The 21,388-nt window shown below is 47.0% G+C and overlaps 1 protein-coding gene across 1 annotated transcript in view; it reads left to right on the top strand.

The window, feature by feature from the left end:
* LOC144892094 (uncharacterized) overlaps nucleotides 1-21,388 on the top strand; it is a 77,700-nt gene that overhangs the window by 7,247 nt on the left and 49,065 nt on the right. The window contains exons 3-4 of the mRNA XM_078777271.1: nucleotides 6,641-6,899; nucleotides 13,497-13,651. Of these exons, the coding sequence (XP_078633397.1) occupies nucleotides 6,641-6,899; nucleotides 13,497-13,651 (414 nt within the window). The remainder of the gene's footprint in view (nucleotides 1-6,640; nucleotides 6,900-13,496; nucleotides 13,652-21,388) is intronic.

The following is a 21,388-nucleotide window of genomic DNA, read 5'->3' as shown; positions in this document are numbered from 1 at the left end:
AAGAGGATTGACGAGAAGAGGAAGAAGTGCAAGGAGTGGCAGAAGGCGAAGGATGCATGTCGGAAAATGTTCGGAGAACGCTTGAATTCGGAAGAGGGTCAGAGAGCAGTATTGAGGATTGCAAAGCAGATTTTTTTTTTTTTTTTTTTTTTGATACAGGATCGAGGCTCGTGAAAGAGCCAACATTTGTCACACAAAAAATCAAACAGACACACAAAACATAATAAGGGTAGCGGTAGACAAGATGGGGAGAGAAGGGGAAGCACAAACACAATATTTGAGAGCAGGGACATCGGGAGATCTGTTGGAGGGCTTGGGGGGAGGAGTCGTGGGAGGGGGGGGGGGAGGGGTGGGAGAAGTATAAAACACAAGGACTCTGCAAGGATTTCCAGGAAGGAAGTTGGTATTTCAAAAAAGTGAATCTGGGGTGAAATATGTGGGGGTAGAAAAGATCAAGGTTTTGAATGGGGGAAGATAAGAGATGGTGGTGAACAGCTGTTTTAAAGACCTTGAGGGAGGAGTGGGATTGAAGAGAGTGAGGGAGTTTGTTCCAGAGGCAGGAGAAAAGAGGAATTTAGGAGTGAAGGTGAGCAGAGAGTCTTGATCTTGGCAGTTTAATCACAAGAGGGTTGCAGGCAGATATTCTGCGACCTGGAGGAATATTTGGGGGACAGAGCCCAGAGAGAGCTGGGTGAGCAAGGCCGGAGAGGAGTCGGTAGAAGACAGAAAGACCAACAACCTGCCTGCGGTGAGTATGTGAAAGGCCCTCGGAGTTGGCTTCATCGCGGGAGATTCCAATGATTTTGTAAGCTTTGGTTTCAACAGCGTGAAGCCGAGCTTGGTGTGAGGCAGGAGCACCGGCCCAGAGGGGAGAACAGTATTCCATTGAGCTGCGGATGAAAGCCTTGTATGTGGTGAGGAGCTCAGGTGTGCCAAGGAAGGACTTCGCACGACGGAGGATGCCCAGTCGGCGACTGGCTTTTGAGGCCACATTTGAAATGTTGTTTTTCCAGGAAAGATCATGGCAGATTGTGAGACCCAAAAGCTTGAGTGACAGAACTTCTGGGAGAGGATTATTCAGAAAGTGGAAGGGAGGGTTGTCCAGCCGGTCTTTTCGGAGAGACATAGTAAGAGTGTGAGATTTGTCAGGATTGAAAGACATGTTCCACTTGTTTGACCAGTTTTTGATTTTGTCCATGTCTGCAGAGAGTGAGGAGGTTGCAGATTGCTGATCTGAGGGATGAGGAATGGAGCGACAGAGAGTGGAGTCATCAGCAAAGAGATTGAGATGATTTTCAAGAGAGTCAGAGAGATCATTGATGAAGACCAGAAAAAGCACAGGGCCCAGAACACTGCCTTGGGGAACTCCAGCCTGAACAGGAAGGGGAGATGAGAGAAACCCATTCAGGGCCACACGTTGACTACGACGAGAGAGGATGTCCGCAAGCCAAGCGTGGAGATTTCCATGGATACCATAGGAGGAGAGTTTGGTGAGCAGAGCGTGGTGCCAGACCGTGTCGAAGGCACGTGGTATGTCAAGGGAGAAAGCTCTAATTTCCTGTTTGGCATTGAGGACCACCATCCATTGTTGAGACAGCAGAAGCAGCATGACCAGAGTAGAGTGACCTGGTCTGATACCAAATTGATGATCAGAGATCAAGCCATTTGAGAAGAGGAATGATTTGATATCCGAAGCAATGATGGATTCCATGACTTTGCTGATAATTGGGAGAAGGCTGATTGGTCTGTCGTTGCTAGGATCTGTTTTTGCACCTTTTTTGTGTAAAGCGGTGATGTTGGCTGATTTCCAAGCTGATGGCAGATGACCTTGAGCAAAAGAGAGGGTGAAGAGAACAGAGAGAGGGAGTGAAAGAGCAGCGGAGCAGGATTTTAGGACCCGTGGGCTGATGCCATCAGGTCCAGTTGCAGAATCAGAATCAGAGTCGAGGGTTGACAGAAACTTTTCCGCCTTGTCAGGAGGAAAGGATGCAGAGTCCAGGAGCAGCTGGGTATGACTGGGTGCGGTGGGTACAGAGAGGGATGGGTTTGGGACACAAGATTTAGAGGCAAACATAGAGTTGAGGCATTCAGCTTTTTCACGTGCGGAGTCAGCTGTATAGCCGTTTGAGGTAAGGGAGGGGATGGAGGGGGAACAAGCACCAGAAACGGATTTGACCAGACGCCACCAGGATTTGGAAGAGGGAGACAGGTTTGTGAGTTCGGTCTTGAGAGTGGAGAGGTATTGTTTCCTGGCTCTCCTGAGGGTGGACACACACTTGTTTCTGGCTTTGTGAAGGGATAAGATATTTCATTCTGTTGAATTTGCTTTCCAGGAGGCGAAGCCAAGTTGTTTCTGGGCAATTGCCTCACCACAAGATTCCGTGTACCATGGACGGGAGGGAGGGTATGACAACTGAAGACGAGATGGGATAAATTTGTGCATGGGAGAGAGCACTTTACTTTGGAAGAATTCCCAGGATGAGTTGATGTCAGAGGCTGTAGAGATGGGAGACCAGTCCAGATGATTGATGGCTGCTTGAAGACCGTGCCAATCGGCCTGAGTGAAATGCCAGACTTGTCGACGCTGAGGAGGCTCTCTGAGAATTGTCAGAGAGATGTCCACTTTAACAAGCACATGATGAGCCGATTGGAGCAGAAGAAGAGGAGCAGACATTTGCAAATGTCATAACCAAGTCTAGAAGAGAAGATTCTCCGTTGACTGAGATCCGGGTCAGGAAATTGACAGATTGTATCAGTCCCAGTGAGTCGCAGAAGTTCTTTGCTGAGGAGCCATGGCTGATGAGAGAGGTACCCACACCCAGCCAACTGGCATGGTGACAATTGAAATCACCACATATGAGGAAGAGAGAGTTGGGATGAGTAGATAGAAGTTGGTCCATATTATCAGACAGCAAGATGTAGACAGAGTCATCACTGTTTGGTGGATGGTACAACACACATATGAACAAAAGGTGGGAGGGAAGGGGAAGCCGAAGCCAGAGGTACTCCTGGGGGTGAGTTGGAGAGAGGGCAGTGCAGGGCGAATGAGGAAGAGAGTTTTTGATAAAGATAGCAACCCCACCTCCAGGACGAGGCTCAGGTCTATCATACCAGAGGAGAGAGTAACCCGGGAGAGATATTAAGAGACATCTTGAAGGAGGAAAGTTTCTGTTAAGCAGATCAAGTCTGGTTTGTTAGAAGCAACCTGTATGGAGAGATCAGTCAAATTTGAGCAAAGGCCCCGGATGTTTGGGGTCCATACCGTCAATGAAGAGGAATGGGGAGCATCGTATACAGAACAGGGGGGGGGGTGGGAGGGGTAGGGTAAGATGTGGAAGAGGTAGGGAGAGCTGTTGAAACTGTGTCAGAGATTTCAGAACAGCTAGGAGAAAGGGAAGGATGTGGTGGACAAAAGGTTTGATGGTGATTGGGTGAGGCACAGTGAGGTGTTATTTGAGGCGGGGTGAGGGGGGGGGGGGGGGGCAGAGCTAGGCAGAAGGTTGGGGGAGATGTGGGAGGGAGTTGTGGGAGATATGTTGAAGGCAGCAGGAAGTTGGGGTGTGAAGAGAATGACAACAACAACAACATGCATTTTAAGGCCATTTTCCCTGCGAGAGCGGGGGTTAGCCTTGCGGTCCCCATGACAATCTTCTCCATCTTGCCCTATTTTCTGCATCTCTTCTTGTTAACCCCCTTGCCCGCATTTCTTCTTCTACCATCTTTAGCCAACTCTTTCTCGGTCTTCCCAGTCCTCTACTTCCTTCTACATTCATTTCCACCACTCTTCTCAACCAGTCACTTTCATCCTTCCTGAACACATGACCAAACCATCTCAACCTGTTCCTCTTCACAACATAAATCACAGGCTCTATTCCCATCATTTTTCGCAATTCATCATTTGTCTTACTCTCTCTCAACGATACTCCGCACATCCATTGAACCATTCGCATTTCCACCCTTTCCAACCTTCGTTGCTGCTCTACGTTCATTACCCATGTCTCGCTCCCATAAATCATAACACTTCTCACACATGCAGCATACACCTTTCCCTTCAGCTTCAACGACACTCCCCTCCTCATCAGCATGCCTCTCAGTTCCCGAAACTTCTTCCATGCACATCTCACTCTAACAATCGTTGCCGAGTCTGATCCACCTTCTCCATTCAGCATGTCTCCAAGGTAGCAAAATGTTTTCACACCTTCCAGCTTCACGCCGTCTCCAAGATCCAACTCAACATTTCCTTCATCTGCAGCTCCCTCTGTGCACACCTTACATTTGAATGTAGCTGCCACACTGGTTAATGACCCTCTCAGACCACTGCATTTTTGATGAACCCACTCAGCGCACATTGTACATTGAATAGAGTTCACTCCGACACCCTTCCTGCACACAGCACAGGGCCACTTCCCAGTTCTTTCCACCACACGACATGCTTTACCACTTGCCATCACCTTCGTCTTTCCGATATTCACCTTCAGACCTTTTGTCTCCATACATTCCTTCCACTTGTTCATCTTTTCCTTCAGTCCATCCATACTTTCCGCAATCAACACCAGATCATCTGCATACAACAACTCCCACGGTAAACCCTCCTTTATATTCTGAGACAGCACCTCCATCACAGCTACAAATAGTAGTGGACTTAGTACCGACCCCTGATGCACTCCCACCTCCACCTCAAACTCACCACTGTTCCCGTCCTTCGTCCTTACAGCTGTGCGCACTCTTCTGCACATTGCCATCACTACTCTGATCAACCATTCCTCCACTCCTAACTTCCTCATTGCCCATGTCAATACTTTGCATGGAATCCTATCGAATGCTTTCTCCAGATCAACAAACCCAAGAAACAACTTCTTCCTCTTCTCCATGTACTTCTCCTGCAACTGCCTCACAATAAAAAGCGCGTCTGTCGTTCCTCTTCCTGGCATAAATCCAAGCTGCATTTCGTTGATCTTCACTTTCTTCCTTGTCCTCCTCTCCAACACCCTTTGCAATACCTTCATTCCATGCTCCAATAACCTTATCGCTCGGTACGAGTTCCTAATCCACTGGAATGCGGCCTTCTTTCACCACCAGATTACAGATCTCTGTCATTCTCTTCACACCCAAACTTCCTGCTGCCTTCAAAATATCTCCCACAACTCCCGTCGGCCCTCCCGCTTTTCTACTCTTCATTGCTTTTATCGCTTCCTCAACTTCCTTCCCAGTTATCTTCTCTGCCGGTCCTAAAACTGGGTTACTCTCTATGTTGCCATCCCATTCATGCTCTGTATTCAACAGCATTTCCATATATCTTTTCCATCTTCCTTTAATTCCATCTGGGTCCGCAACGATTTGTCCCACTTCATCCTTCAAGCAACTCACCCCCATCACATCACACCTCTCTTTCGCTCTCTGCTTTGCAATCCTGAATACTGCTCTCTGACCCTCTTCCGAATCCAAGCGTTCTCCGAACATTTTCCTGCATGCCTCCTGCGCCTTTGCTACCTCTTTCTTTGCAGCCTTCTTGGCTGCCTTATAACTTTCATGCTCTGCTGTTTCTGCTCCCGTACCCTTCGCCTTCTGCGACTCCTTGAACTTCTTCCTCTTCTCGTCAATCCTCTTTCCAACTTCATCATCCCACCACCATGTTTCCGAGTGCCTCGGTGGTCCTTTTGTCCATCCACATACCTCACCAACGGCTCCCAACAGACTAGCTTTCATTGACATCCAACCACTTTCAAGCTCAACCACATCATCCTCTACCCTACTCAGCCTCTCTTTTAATGCCTCCCTTACTGTCACCTCTTTCAACCTCCACACCTTCATTCTCGGTTGGTACTTCACCCGCCGAGCTCTCCTCGCACCTTTCACCCTTATGTCGCAGACAACCAAGTGGTGCTGTGAAACAGCCTCCTCCCCCGGGATCACCTTTGTGTCCCGGAGGTGCCCCCTATCTCGCCTACGCACCATCAGGTAGTCAACGGTTGCTGACTCTTTCCAAAGTTGCATTTTGGTCGTGTTAGCCCAAGATTGGAGCTGACGAAGCAGTAAATGGGAAATGTAGGTTTTGTTTTGTCGATCATCGTTTGTGTAAGGGCTATTGTTGTGATGGGATGGCAAGAAATCCCCTCCTTAAATATTGTCAGGCCGAGTAAGTACCAACCAGTCAGCACTGCACACCTCATGTTTCTCAATGTTTGACCAATGCGATCGCTCCACTTCATTCATGCAGTGTGTTTAAATCTCGAGATGAGACATCGAGGATTTCTTTGAAGAAATGAGCCAATCAAAAGCCGACATCAGTGCATGAAAAAGTACCAAAATTTACCATTTTAAGGAGGTTCTGTGAATGTTTGGGTTTAACCTAGAATTGGAAACGTTCCTAGAAGTAGTGGTGATAAAGGGGTGAATATTTTCAGAAATGCCCATGCTTGATGGGCTCAATGGCCTCCGACTGCATTGAAGTACCTCATGTGATTCCTTGTGTGAAAGTAAATCTCCAGAGGTGTAGCTGCTTTATCCTGTTGTGGTTTCGATCATCTTGGTGGGAATGGTTTACAACACGATACACCTCAAAAAGCGAAAACTATGTCAAAACAGATCTTGCAATTGTCTTGTTTAACGTGTTGTGTCATATCTTCCCCACTAACATCAGAACCCGTTGAGGAAGGACAACGTAGAACTTCCAAGCGTACCTCATCCAAAGGAACCTCATCCAAATGTACCTCGTCAAAACGTACCTCGTCCAAACATACCTCATCCAAACGTACCTCATCCAAACGTACCTCATCCAAACGTACCTCATCCAAACGTACCTCGTCCAAACGTACCTCATCCAGAATCATGTGAGGCTACGAGAAGTATTTGCCTCACGAGCCGACACGAAAGTGAGGAAATGTTGGTGGACAGTGTTGGTGAGTATGCAACAACAACCCCCCTTCCCACGCCTCCTCCCCCAAGCCCCCTCCCTCCCTCAGATCTCCCGATGTCCCTGCTCTCAAATGTTGTGTTAGTGTGCTTCCCCTTCTCTCCCCATCTTGTCTTCCGCTCCCCTTATTATATGTTTTATTGCATTCCTGTGTTTCTGTATCTTTATATTATTATTTATGCTGGTGGTGGTTTGCATGCAGCCTGTGGCTGTTGGGAATCATTTTCTAAGGGTGCGGCTGTGCTACTGATGCAATGCCCCCCATTACCAGTCAGCTGGTACTCAGTGTGCCGCCCGCGGAAGGTTGACTGGGTAGTTGAGGCAACCCACCTCGTGTTCATTCAATGGGTGACAGCGGCTTGAACTCAGGACCCTAAGATCTCAAGGCAGCCACCTTAACTGTGAAGCCAACACCAGGCTTATTATTTTATATTTATTCGTGTGTTTGAGGTTGTGTTTTTGTTCTGCACCTTGTTACGGATTCGGCACTTCCGTGGTTGTGGTTTTCATCCACTTGAGACATTTCTGGTTCTAGGTATTATGGTTATTGTTGTTTAAGGGAAATGGTTATTGTGGTTAAAAGGTTATAAGCGCTCATGGTAAAAAAGAGACAGGAAGCCGGATCGAGAACCGGAAGACGACGAGAGAGAGGAGGAAGAAGAAGGCGTGAGGAGAAAAGTCGAGGAAGACGCGTGTCTTGAAGCTCCGTAGCGAGCGTGATCGAACGAAAGCCGTGAGTAACCTTTGAGTCCTTGAAAGGAATTTCCTGCGATACGTGTTATCGCTGGAGGATTGAGAAACCTGCGTAGTCAGGTATAGGCGTTGAGGTTCCGAAGAATCCTCACCTGGGCGCTTCAACTCAAGTAAGAGCCGTCGGCCATTTTGAACCGCGCGCTTCGTTCCCCGAAAAAGGTGTTGCTGCGCGTCAGCTTTTCTCACCATCCGGTCGTCTGCCGGGGATGTGTGTGCACAACAGCGGCGTTTGAAGATTACGCTGCGGTTCGCTGATTGAACGGTGAATGTGCACGTCTGGTTCGCGCCTTTGGGATTTCCCTTTTCACCGCCAGTTTACGGTTGGTTTGGACCATGTGACTGTCCACGCCTTGCCTACGCCTCATTACTCTCCTCATCGCCTCATCGCCTCATCACTACTCGCACGAGGGGATTATCTTTGAGTTATAGAGACATTGAGGAGTGTTCTTTTTAATTCACTGGGAGTGCAGTGAGCCACGTTACTTTAGCTGATGGTACCATCTTAAGATATATTGAGTGCACTTTGATTGCTCTGGGTTGTACCGTTATTCTTGTGTGTGATTTTTAATACAACATCTGTTCATTTATAATCCTTGGTGTGGCTTCACTATTGATTACTGACACAGAATAACATATTTTTCTGCCGTGGCTCCTCTCGGGGTTCGGAGGTATACCGAGACCAGGAGGTCGGGGAGGAACACGTAACAGAAATTGGGGGCCCGTCCGGGATTAAAAATTCCATAATAACATTCGTTCGGGATTGACCCAGATTGAAATTGGGGGCTCGTCCTGTGGAGAAATTGGGGGCTCGGCTTTGCTGATTAAATTCCCTAAATCTCGTACTGTGGATTAAATTCCCTAAATTTGGTCTGGGAAAGAATTCCCTTACATTCCCAGAATTCACAATTTTGGAAATTTTCCCAACATTCCTCAAATTACTTTTTTAAACGGAAAATTTCTGTGTGAAGGTAAACAGGTGTTAAAGGATAGTCACCATGGTGTTTGACGCAGGAAAGTTTGCGGCGTCCCCTCGTGAGGCACAGTTCCAAGCATTAAAAAAATCGGACCTCTTGGTATTTGCCAGACATTTTAGCTTGGATGTCCGAGTGAATATGAGGAAAGCAGAAATGCAGAGATTGGTGATAGAATCTCTGGTGGGACAAGGAACATGGGAAGAGGTAGCCTTGGATTGTTTACCCGAGGAACAAGAAAATGTGGAGCTCCGGAAACTGGAGATGCAATTGCAGAGCCAGGAAAGGTTAGAAGAGAAAAAAAGCAGAGGAAAGAAGAGTTGAAAGAGAACTCCGGGAAAGAAGAGAAGAGAAAAAAAGCAGAGGAAAGGAGAGTTGAAAGAGAACTCGAGGAAAGAAGAGCAGCACAGGAAAGAGAACTCGAGGAAAGAAGAGCAGCACAGGAAAGAGAACTCGAGGAAAGAAGAGCAGCACAGGAAAGGGAACTCGAAGAAAGAAGAGAACAGGAAAGAGCAGAGGAGAGAAAAGCCGAAAGGGAGTTAAGGGAACGTGAAATGGCGCTTCAGCAGGAAATTAAACTCAAGAAGCTGGATTTAATGAAAGAACGGGGAGGGGTACCATCCATGCCGACTGGTTCGACACCTAGTCAGAACACCTGGGATGTTGGCAGACATGTGAGGCTGGTTGCACCCTTCAATGAAAAGGAGGTAGCCTATTTTTTTTCACACTTTGAGAAAGTGGCTCAACTGTTAAAATGGCCTGAGGAGTCCTGGACCATGTTAGTGCAAAGTGTTCTAGTGGGTAAAGCTCAAGATATTTATTCGGCTTTACCGATTGACCAATGTGCAGATTTATATGAGATAGTGAAGAAAACCATTCTCAAAGCCTATGAATTGGTCCCTTAAGCTTACCGGCAAAAATTCCGGAATGCCAGGAAGAGGGAGAGTGAGACCCATGTGGAGTTTGCCAGAATGAAAGAAACCATGTTTGATCGGTGGTGTGATTCAAAAGGGGTTGGGAAAGACTTCAAACTATTGCGACAATTGATCCTGGTGGAGGAATTCCAACAGTGTGTCCACAAGGACATTAAGTTGGAGTGTCGTTGAAGCTGAAGGGAAAGGTGTATGCTGCATATGTGAGAAGTGTTATGATTTATGGGAGCGAGACATGGGTAATGAACGTAGAGCAGCAACGAAGGTTGGAAAGGGTGGAAATGCGAATGGTTCGACGGATGTGCGGAGTATCGTTGAGAGAGAGGAAGACAAATGATGAATTGCGAAAGATGATGGGAATAGAGCCTGTGATTGATGCTGTGAAGAGGAACAGGTTGAGATGGTTTGGTCATGTGTTGAGGAAGGATGAAAGTGACTGGTTGAGAACAGTGATGGAAATGAATGTCGAAGCAAGTAGAGGACGGGGAAGACCGAGAAAGACTTGGCTAAAGATGGTGGAAGAAGAAATGCGAGCAAGGGGGTTAACAAGGAGAGATGCAGAAAATAGGGCAAAATGGAGAAGATTGTCATGGGGACCGCAAGGCTAACCCCCGCTCTCGTAGGGAAAATGGCCTTTAAAATGCATGTTGTTGTTGTATCCTGGTGGAGGAATTCCAACAGTGTGTCCACAAGGACATTAAAGTACATCTGGAGGAAAGGAAAGTACCAAAGTTGTATGAGGCAGCAACCATGGCAGATGACTATGCCTTAACACACAGGATGGGGTTCCACAAACCTAACTTCTCGCCTGGACTTAATCAGGGGAGCTATGGTACATCCGGTGCGGAGAACGAAAATTCATGGGGGCGGCCTCGAAATGACTATGAGGACAATTCTGATACCACAACTTTTAGAAATCAGAAGACGACAGTTCCAAGACAGACCTATCTTCCGGGGGGCTCGAGGCAGACCACGAGGTTCTCCTCCGGGCCACTTGCGCTTTTTGCAAGAAACCTGGACACTTGAGGTCCCACTGTTATGCTCTGAAAAGGGAAAATCAGGAGTGGAATCCGACGTACAACTCCGAATGCAATGGCAAATGTGAGAAATCGCCCTCAAAAGGGTTACCAACCATTTATTTCAGAGGGGTTTGTGTCACTGGATGGAGACTCGACTAACCAGAGACCTGTTAGGGTATTGAGGGACACAGGAGCACATCAATCTTTAATGCTTGAAGGCATTTTGCCATTGTCAGAGGAGACGGCAACTGGTGATAGTGTTCATTTACAGGGGATTGGTGGCTGTGTTCGAGCTCCACTTAATGTCATCCATTTGGAGTCTGATTTGGTGTCAGGACCGGTCACCGTAGGTTTACAAGCCACTCTTCCTGTGGAGTGGAGGGAGTATCTGTTGTTATCGGTAATGATGTGGCCGGTGGTCAAGTTTCTGGTAACCCGATGGTTGTTAAAAAGCCCAGTAGGGAAAATAACACCACACCCGTCGGGGATGGCGGCAAATTTGGCAAGCTATTTGTAGGTGGACTGAACTTCAAAACAAAGGAAGAAGTTCTGACCTCTGTCTTCAGCAAATATGGACCGCTTTTGGAAGTGCGGCTGGTAAAAGACAGGGAAACGCAAAAGTCAAGATGGTTTGGCTTTGTCACGTTTGAAAACACAAAGGATGCCAAAGAGGCAGAGAAGGATTGGAATGGCAAGGATTTGGATGGTCGGACCATAGCCATAGAGAAGGCAGGCCGTAGGCGTCGAGGGGGCTACAGAAGAGGAAAACGTGGCGGTAGTTTTGGTGGTGGCCGCAGTCGATATTACTATGGAGGCTCCCAGAGTTACGGCAGCTCCCAAAGGAATGATTATCAGGGTTCTGGCCGAGAAGGAGACCGCTATTCACGTGACTACAGTGATAAGCGGTCCAACCGTGATTATTACGAAAGTTAGAAAGAGTTGAAGCACTGAATGCTGCGGAGCAGCCGAGCCAAAATTCCTACACGGATTAACCGTGAACGCCACGTTCTTAAAGGCGTCCATGTAGTGAACTTTCCTACACGGACTAACCGTAAACTCCATGTTCCTAAAGGCGTCCATGAAGTGAATACTTCCAGGCCTCACCACCCAACCACCATGGAACCTGGCTTTCAGCTCGGCCTCCCGGGAAAACTACTACAGATTTGCTGGCCTTTGGGTTTTTGATCACAACCCCTTAACCTTCATTCAAAAGAAACAAAAAGTAAAATCAGAGGGTGATGAGATGGAGTTTGGCTTTGCAGGAGTCCAACTGGGAAATTGAACATGTAAAGGGCAGGGACACTGTCGTTGCTGATGCTTTGTCCAGAGTGAATTAACTTTGGAAATCTCCGGGGGTTGTGTGAAATTTTGTCGCTTTATTTTTGGGAGATTGATAATTGTTGCTCACGGGAATTGATGATTTGGGTTGTGAGTTTACTTTTGTTTGTTTAAAGAGTTTGCACGCAAAGAAAGTTTTCGCTGTGTTCAAACTTTCTTTCTTGAGGGGGGGAAGTGCTACGGATTCGGCACACCCGTGGTTGTGGTTTTCATCCACTTAAGACATTTCTGGTTCTAGGTATTATGGTTATTGTTGTTTAAGGGAAATGGTTATTGTGGTTAAAATGTTAAAAGTGCTCATGGTAAAAAAGAGACAGGAAGCCGGATCGAGAACCGGAAGACGACGAGAGAGAGGAGGAAGAAGAAGGCGTGAGGAGAAAAGTCGAGGAAGACGCGTGTCTTGAGGCTCTGTAGCGAGCGTGATCGAACGAAAGCCGTGTGCAACCTTTGAGTCCTTGAAAGGAATTTCCTGCGATAGGTGTTATCGCTGGAGGATTGAGAAACCTGCGTCGTCAGGTATAGGCGTTGAGGTTCCGGAGAATCCTCGCCTGGGCGCTTCGACTCAAGTAAGAGCCATCGGCCATTTTGAACCGTGCGCTTCGTTCCCCGAAAAAGGTGTTGCTACGCGTCAGCTTTTCTCACCATCCGGTCGTCTGCCGGGGATGTGTGTGCACAAAAGCGGCGTTTGAAGATTACGCTGCGGTTCGCTGATTGAACGGTGAATGTGCACGTCTGGTTCGCGCCTTTGGGATTTCCCTTTTCACCGCCAGTTTGCGGTTGGTTTGGACCAAGTGACTGTTCACGCCTTGCCTACGCCTCATTACTCACCTCATCGCCTCTTTTCCTCATCGCCTCATCACTACTCGCAGGAGGGGATTATCTTTGAGTTATAGAGACATTGAGGAGTGTTCTTTTTCATTCACTGGGAGCGCTGTGAGTCACGTTACTTTAGCTGATGGTACCATCTTAAGATATATTGATTGCTCTGGGTTGTACCGTTATTCTTGTGTGTGATTTTTAATACAACATCTGTTCGTTTATAATCCTTGGTGTGGTTTCACTATTGATTACTGAAACAGAATAACATATTTTTCTGCCGTGGCTCCTCTCGGGGTTCGGAGGTATACCGAGACCAGGAGGTCGGGGAGGAACACGTAACAACCTTTATATTTGCACGTCTGCATGTGTGCACACAAAGGACTGCTTACATCATAAAGGGCATTCAAAAGGTTCCAGAATGTGATACTTTCAACGTAGTGACAAACGAGAAGGGCACTCGGTTGAGAGCATACCTCCACCAGCTTGAACAGCTTGTTTTGTATCCCACTGATAAGCCGGATATGGATTGGACCTGAACCAAAATCGAATCGGCTTGTTCTTGTCACCCAACAAACTCGTCCACTAAATTCAGTCATAACTCGTGCATAACTTTTTTTTAATATCATGTTATTTGTCGCTTTTCGTCCGATCTCTCAATGGTGAAGAATCACTTGAAAATTAAATAATTCTCGGATCCGAATCCATTTTCAGATCTTCACCAAAATCGAATCTGTTTTTCCTTGTCACACAGCTGAAAACGAAGCATTCCAGACACATTTCAATGTCGCTCCATGTAAATTTGCTTCCAATGGGGGATTCGACAACGTTCGCAACCCTACAACTTCGCGAGATACAACTACAACTTCGCAAGCTACAACTACAACTTCGCAATACTACAGCTATCAGGTAGAGTTTGTTCGAAAATGCGCATGGCTCCGTGGGAAAAAGGTTTGTACTTGTGTTATTTTTGATGGTTAAGATTTCTCAAGGGGCCTGAGTACATTCCGCATGCATGATTGATGAAGAAACGAATAAATATGCTTAAGAGGCTCGGTGGGTAACGTGTGAAATATGGAGAGTAAATTAAGACTGATGCAACCCACACAAAGTTTTGAATTATCGGAGGGTTAACTAAATTTTATCCCACTAACTGCGAGAGAAATTGCTCACGATCACGTAGATAGAGTTTAGTATAGTAGTTAATTCTTATCTTCTATTTTCAGTCTCAAGTTTTGTAATGCTCAATATTCACTTTGCAATATGTTTTTTGGTTGTGATTTGATAGCTGACAGACGTACATTTAATCAGACTGAACGCCGACGACGGACAAGGCTCTTTGAAACTCAGCATGCAGATAATACATGCTTTTCCAAAACTGGCTTTTCAGTTTCTTACTGAGGTAACGGTCTTCACATTAGTAGTTGTAGCACCTTTTTGGCTTTGTAAGCTGGACAGTGCTGGACATTTTTTCAAGACGAAACTTATCTAAAAAATTAAAGCTATCAGAAGAAAGGTCTATCTCTCATCAAGACCTACAAATGTTAAGACCAAAAAACATGATTTCTTGCTTGCTACATTATCGGAGTTTAAAATACTAGGGCATGCCCGTACTATATATATGCCCGTACTATATATCTATCTAAAATTATATCCCCCCCCTCTATTTACATGAAATGGTTTGGTCCATTCGCAACGCCAAAGCGAACGGCGAACGGCTTGCGAGTACAGTGACAATCCCCCCCTCTATTTACATGAAATGGTTTCGTCCATTCGCAACGACCACAGAACCCCCCCCTCTATTTACATGGAATGGTTTGGTCCATTCGCAACGCCGGCACACGCGATCGTTCGCTGCTCTCTGATTGGTTGAATCGTTTTTTGGACATAGCTCGGTAAGTAATTGTCCGATTAATATGAAACCTTGAAAAGGCACATCCTCGGGTCCCCAGCAATATACCTGGCAAGTTAAAAGTATATCGGACCCGTGGTTGTCGAGAAACAGCGGTCACAGACAGACAAACGTACAAACGTACAGACAGAGATTACTGGAATTATAGATAGATAGCGTCAAAGGTACCGGCATGAAACATCGTAAAATTGCCTATATATCCAGTGTGGGAACCTCCGGGACACAAAGGTGATCCCGGGGGGGAGGAGGCTGTTTCACAGCACCACTTGCTTGTCTGCGACATGAGGGTAAAAGGTGCGAGGAGAGTTTGACGGGTGAAGTACCAACCGAGAATGAAGGTGTGGAGATTGATAGAGGCGACGGTGAGGGAGGCATTAAAAGAGAGGCTGAGTTGGGTAGAGGATGATGTGGTTGAGCTTGAAAGTGGTTCGATGTCAATGAAAGATAGCCTGCTGGGAGCCGTTGGTGAGGTATGTGGATGGACAAAAGGACCACCGAGGCACTCGGAAACATGGTGGTGGGATGATGAAGTTGGAAAGAGGATTGACGAGAAGAGGAAGAAGTTCAAGGAGTGGCAGAAGGCGAAGGATGCATGTCGGAAAATGTTCGGAGAACGCTTGGATTCGGAAGAGGGTCAGAGAGCAGTATTGAGGATTGCAAAGCAGATTTTTTAAAATTATTTTTTGTATACAGGATCGAGGCTCGTGAAAGAGCTAACATTTATCACACAAAAAATCAAACAGACACACAAAACATAATAAGGGCAGCGTTAGACAAGATGGGGAGAGAAGGGGAAGCACACAAACAACATTTGAGAGCAGGGACATAGGGAGATCTGTGGGAGGGCTTGGGGGGAGGAGGTGTGGGAGGGCGGGGGGTTGGAGGTTTGGGAGAATTATAAAATACAAGGGCACTGCAAGGATTTCCAGGTAGGAAGTTGGTATTTCAACAAAGTGAATCGGGGGTAGAAAAGATCAAGGTTTTGAATGGGAAAGATAAGAGATGGTGGTGAACAGCAGTTTTAAAGACCTGGAGGGAGGAGTGGGATTGAAGAGAGTGAGGGAGTTTGTTCCAGAGGCAGGAGAAAAGAGGAATGAAGGAGTAAAGGTGAGCAGAGAGTCTTGATCTTGGCAGTTTAACCATAAGAGGGTTGCTGGCAGATCTTGTGCGACCTGCAGGAATATTTGGGGGACAGCGCCCAGAGAGAGCTGGGGGAGCGAGGCCGGAGAGGAGTCGGTAGAAGACAGAAAGACGACCAACCTGCCTGTGGTGAGTACGAAAGGCCCTCGCAGTTGGCTTCATCGCCGGAGATTCCAATGATTTTGAAAGCTTTGGTTTCAACAGCGTGAAGCTGAGCTACGTGTGAGGCAGGAGCACTGGCTCAGAGGGGAAAACAGTATTCCATTGAGCTGCGGATGAAAGCCTTGTATGTGGTGAGGAGCTCAGGTGTGCCAAGGAAGGACTTCGCACGACGGAGGATGCCCAGTCGCCGACTGGCTTTGGAGGCCAGATTTGAAATGTGGTTTTCCCAGGAAAGATCATGGCAGATTGTGAGACCCAAAAGCTTGAGTGACAGAACTTCTTGGAGAGGATTATTCAGAAAGTGGATGGGAGGGTTGTCCAGTTGGTCTTTTCGGAGAGACATCGTAAGAGTGTGAGATTTGTCAGGATTGAAAGACATGTTCCACTGGTTTGACCAGTCTGTGATTTTGTCCATGTCTGCAGAGAGTGAGGAGGCTGCAGATTGCCGATCTGAGGGATGAGGAATGGAGCGACAGAGTGGAGTCATCAGCAAAGAGATAGAGAGGATTTTCAAGAGAGTCAGAGAGATCATTGATGAAGACAAGAAAAAGCACAGGGCCCAGAACACTGCCTTGGGGAACTCCAGCCTGAACAGGAAGGGGAGATGAGAGAAACCCATTCAGGGCCACACATTGACTTCGACTAGAGAGGAAGTCCGCAAGCCAAGTGTGGAGATTTCCATGGATACCATAGGAGGAGAGTTTGCTGAGCAGAGTGGGATGCCAGACCGTATCGAAGGCATGTGATATGTCAAGGGAGAAAGCTCTAAATTCCTGTTTGGCATTGAGGACCTCCATCCATTGTTGCGACAGCAGAGGCAGCATGTCCAGAGGAGAGTGACCTGGTCTGAAATCAAATTGATGATCAGAGATCAGGCCATTTGAGAAGAGGAAAGATTTGATATCCGAAGCAATGATGGATTTCATGACTTTGCCTATAATTGGGTGAAGGCTGATTGGTCTGTAGTTGCAAGGATCTGTTTTTGCACCTTTTTGTGTAAAGCGGTGATGTTGGCTGATTTCCAAACTGATGGCAGATGACCTTGAGCAAAGGAGAGGGTGAAGAGAACAGAGAGAGGGAGTGAAAGATTGGCGGAGCAGGATTTTAGGACCCGTGGGCTGATGCCATCAGGTCCAGTTGCAGAATCAGAGACGAGGGTTGACAGAAATTTGTCCACCTTGTCAGGAGGAAAGGACACATTCCAGGAACAGCTGGGTATGGTGGGTACAGAGAGGGATGGGTTTGGGTCACAAGATTTAGAGGCAAACACAGAGTTGAGGCATTCAGCTTTTTCACTTGCGGAGTCAGCTGTGCAGCCGTTTGAGGTAAGGGAGGGGATGGAGGGGGAACAAACACCAGAAACGGATTTGACCAGATGCCACCAGGATTTGGAAGAGGGAGACAGGTTTGTGAGTTCGGTCTTGAGAGTGGAGAGATATTGTTTCCTGGCTCTCCTGAAGGTGGACACACACTTGTTTCGGGCTTTGTGAAAGGAAATGAGATTTCCTTCTGTTGGATTTGCTTTCCAGGAGACGAAGGCAAGTTGTTTCTGGACAACAGCCTCACCACAAGAATCCGTGTACCATGGACGGGAGGAAGGGTATGACAACTGAAGATGAGATGGGATCAATCTGTGCATGAGAGAGAGCAATTTACTTTGGAAGAATTTCCAGCATGAGTTGATGTCAGAGGCGGTAGAAATGGGACCAGTCCAGATGATTAATGGCTGCTTGAAGACCGTGCCAATCGGCCTGAGTGAAATGCCAGAGTTGTCGACGCTGAGGAGGCTCTCTGAGAATGGTCAGAGAGATGTCCACTTTGACAAGCACATGATCAGATGAGCCGATTGGAGCAGAAGAAGAGCAGCAGACATTTGCAAGGAAGTTAGTCATAACCAAGTCTAGAAGAGAAGATGCTCCGTTGACTGAGATCCGGGTCGGGAAATTGACAGATTGTGTCGTGTCAATCTCAGTGAGTCGCAGAAGTTCTTTGCTGAGCAGCAATGGCTGGTGAGAGAGGTACCCACACCCAGCCAACTGGCATGGTGACAATTGAAATCACCACATATGAGGAAGAGGGAGTTGGGATGAGTAGATAGAAGTTGGTCCATATTATCATACAGCGAGATGTAGATGGAGTCATCGCCGTTTGGTGGACGGTACAACACACATATGAACAAAAGGTGGGAGCGAAGGGGAAGCCGTAGCCAGAGGTACTCCTGGGGGTGAGTTGGAGAGAGGGCAGTGCAGAGCGAATGAGGAAGAGAGTTTTTGATAAAGATAGCAACCCCACCTCCATGACGAGGCTCAGGTCTATCATACCGGAGGAGGGAGTAACCCGGGAGAGATATTAAGGAATCTGAGAGATCATGAAGGAGGAACGTTTCTGTTAAGCAGATCAAGTCTGGTTTTTCAGAAGCAACCTGTATGTGAGAGGGGGGAAATGGAGAAAAAATGAGGGTGGGGAGATATGAAGGGGAGTGGCAAGGGGGGAGTATATGAGGGGAGGGGTTAGGTGGTAGTTTAGGAGGGAAGGGGCGAGGGGGGACTTTAGGAGGGGAGGGGTGAGGGGGAACCTAGTAGGGGAGGGATGCGGGGGGAGTTTAGCAGGGAAGGGGAAAGGGGGGAGATTTGAAAGCGATGGGTGATGGGGAAGATTTGGAGGGGAGGGGCAAGGGGGGAGATTTGAAATGGTATGGGTTATGGGGAAGATTTGGAGGGGTGAGATTGAATTTTGGAAAGTGTACGATTAATGGGAAACGAACATTTGTTGCAAAATGAGTTTCTTGTGACCTTCGAGTCAAAGATACATTTCAGGATGCTGAAGGGGGGGAGGGGGGTTGGAGTGCAGGGGAGTTTAGGGAATGTATGAAAGAGGAACTGTAAGAGATGGAATTTTTTTTTGGAATGAATAGATTTGGTGAGCAAGTTGAAAGCACCCTTTTAAAGAAGAAGAAGAAAAAAGTGTTATAATATACGACAGAATATAGTACTTCAGGGGAAAGTTTAAACACTTTAAAATTGAACAGTGAAAACTATCTGGGGAAATGGGGGTGAAACACGTGGTCGAAGAAGGAACGAACGAATAAGAACGATGAATAAACGAATAAGAACAATGAATAAGAACAAAGAAGGAAGTATATGTATATTTTTTTGTTAAGATTGTCATCAAGGAAGTATGGGGTGAAAATACTGGGAAATACTGAGAACGAAAGTAAATGGACCACAATCGACCGCTGAGAGAAACAAAGCCTCAAAGTAGAAACAAGGTACGAGGCCGCAAAAAACGCGGCACGAAATAACTGACGATTATTGATACAGGTATGAAAGATTAACACCGATAAACATCCTTGGGACACACTTTCGGTACACACACTGAAAGATAAATACAGTTTCGACAAAATACAATTGTGAACAATTACCTAACTTCGAAAGCGTGGAGAGCATGTGCAGCTTCGAAAAACCGTGCCCTCGCCGACAAAGATCTCGCGAGATCTCCAAGATAGCGAAAGAGAGGTGTAATGTGATGGGGGTGAGTTGCTTGAAGGATGAAGTGCGACAAATCGTTGTGGACCCAGATGGAATTAAAGGACGATGGAAGAGATATATGGAAATGATGTTGAATGCAGAGAATGAATGGGATAGCAACACAGAGAGTAACCCAGTTTTAGGACCGGCAGAGAAGATAACTGAGAAGGAAGTTGAGGAACCGATAAAAGCAATGAAGAGTAGAAAAGAGGGAGGGCCGACGGGAGTTGTGGGAGATATTTTGAAGGCAGCAGGAAGTTGGGGTGTGAAGAGAATGACAGAGATCTGTAATGTGGTGGTGAAAGAAGGCCGCATTTCAGTGGATTGGGAACTGAGTACCCTCGTCCCTCTATACAAGGGGAAGGGTGACCCTCTGGAGTGTGGCTCGTATCGAGCAATAAAGTTATTGGAGCATAGAATGAAGGTATTGGAAAGGGTGTTGCAGAGGAGGAGAGGGAAGAAAGTGAAGATCGACGAAATGTAGTCTGGATTTATGCCAGGAAGAGGAACGCCAGATGCGCTTTTTATTGCAAGGCAGTTGCAGGAGAGGTACATGAAGAGGAAGACATTGTTTCTTGGGTTTGTTGATCTGCAGAAAGCATTCGATATGGCTCCACGCGAAAGTGACATGGGCATTGAGGAAGTTGGGAGTGGAGGAATGGTTGATCAGAGCAGTGATGGCAATGTACGAGAGAGCGCGCACAGCTGGAAGGACGAAGGACGGGAACAGTGGTGAGTTTGAGGTGAAGGTGGGAGTGCATCATGGGTCTGTCCTAAGTCCACCACTATTTGTAGCAGTGATGGAGGTGCTGGCTTGGAATGTAAAGGAGGGTTTACCATGGGAGTTGTATGCAGATGATCTGGTGTTGATTGCAGAAAGTATGGATGGACTGAAGGAGAAGATGAACAAGTGGAAGGAATGTATGGAGACAAAAGGTCTGAAGGTGAATATCGGAAAGACGAAGGTGATGGCAAGTGGTAAAGCATGTGGTGAGGTGGAAAGAACTGGGAAGTGGCCAGGTGCTGTGTGCAGGAAGGGTGTCGGAGTGAACTCCATTCAATGTACAATGTGCGTTGAGTGGGTTCATCAAAAATGTAGTGGTTTGAGAGGGTCATTAACCAGTGTGGCAGCTACATTCAAGTGTCAGTTGTGCACAGAGGAAGCTGCAGATGGAGGAAATGTTGAGTTGGATCTTGGAGACGGCATGAAGCTGGAAGGTGTGAAAACGTTTTGCTACCTTGGAGACATGCTGAATGGAGAAGGTGGATCGGACTCGGCAACGGTTGCTAGAGTGAGATGTGCATGGAAGAAGTTTCGGGAACTGAGTGGCGTGCTGATGATGAGGGGAGTGTCGTTGAAGCTGAAGGGAAAGGTGTATGCTGCATGTGTGAGCAGTGTTATGATTTATAGGAGCGAGACATGGGTAATGAACGTCGAGCAGCAACGAAGGGTGGAAATGCGAATGGTTCGGTGGATGTGTGGAGTGTCGTTGAGAGAGAGGCAGACAATTGATGAATTGCGAAAGATGATGGGAATAGAGCCTGTGATTGATGCTGTGAAGAGAAACAGGTTGAAATGGTTTGGTCATGTGGTGAAGAAGGATGAAAGTGACTGGTTGAGAAGAGTGATGGAAATGAATTTACAAGGAAGTAGAGGACGGGGAAGACCGAGAAAGACTTGGCTAAAGATGGTGGAAGAAGAAATGCGGGCAAGCGGTTTAACAACGGGAGATGCAGAAAATAGGGGAAAATGGAGAAGATTGTCATGTGGACCGCAAGGCGAACCCCGCTCCAGCAGGGAAAATGCCCTGAAAATGCCTGTTGTTGTTGTTGTTGTTGTTGTTGTTGTTGTTGTTGCACTCGGTTGAAACAAGGGAACGTGTACTACATACTGGCTGCCACTAG

Source organism: Myxine glutinosa, chromosome 5 (assembly GCF_964187855.1).
Source record: "Myxine glutinosa chromosome 5, kmMyxGlut1.1, whole genome shotgun sequence".
In the NCBI taxonomy this organism is placed as follows: Eukaryota; Metazoa; Chordata; class Myxini; order Myxiniformes; family Myxinidae; genus Myxine; species Myxine glutinosa.
The sequence above is the reverse complement of the archived record's forward strand: the minus strand, read 5'-3'. Positions and strand labels throughout refer to the sequence as shown.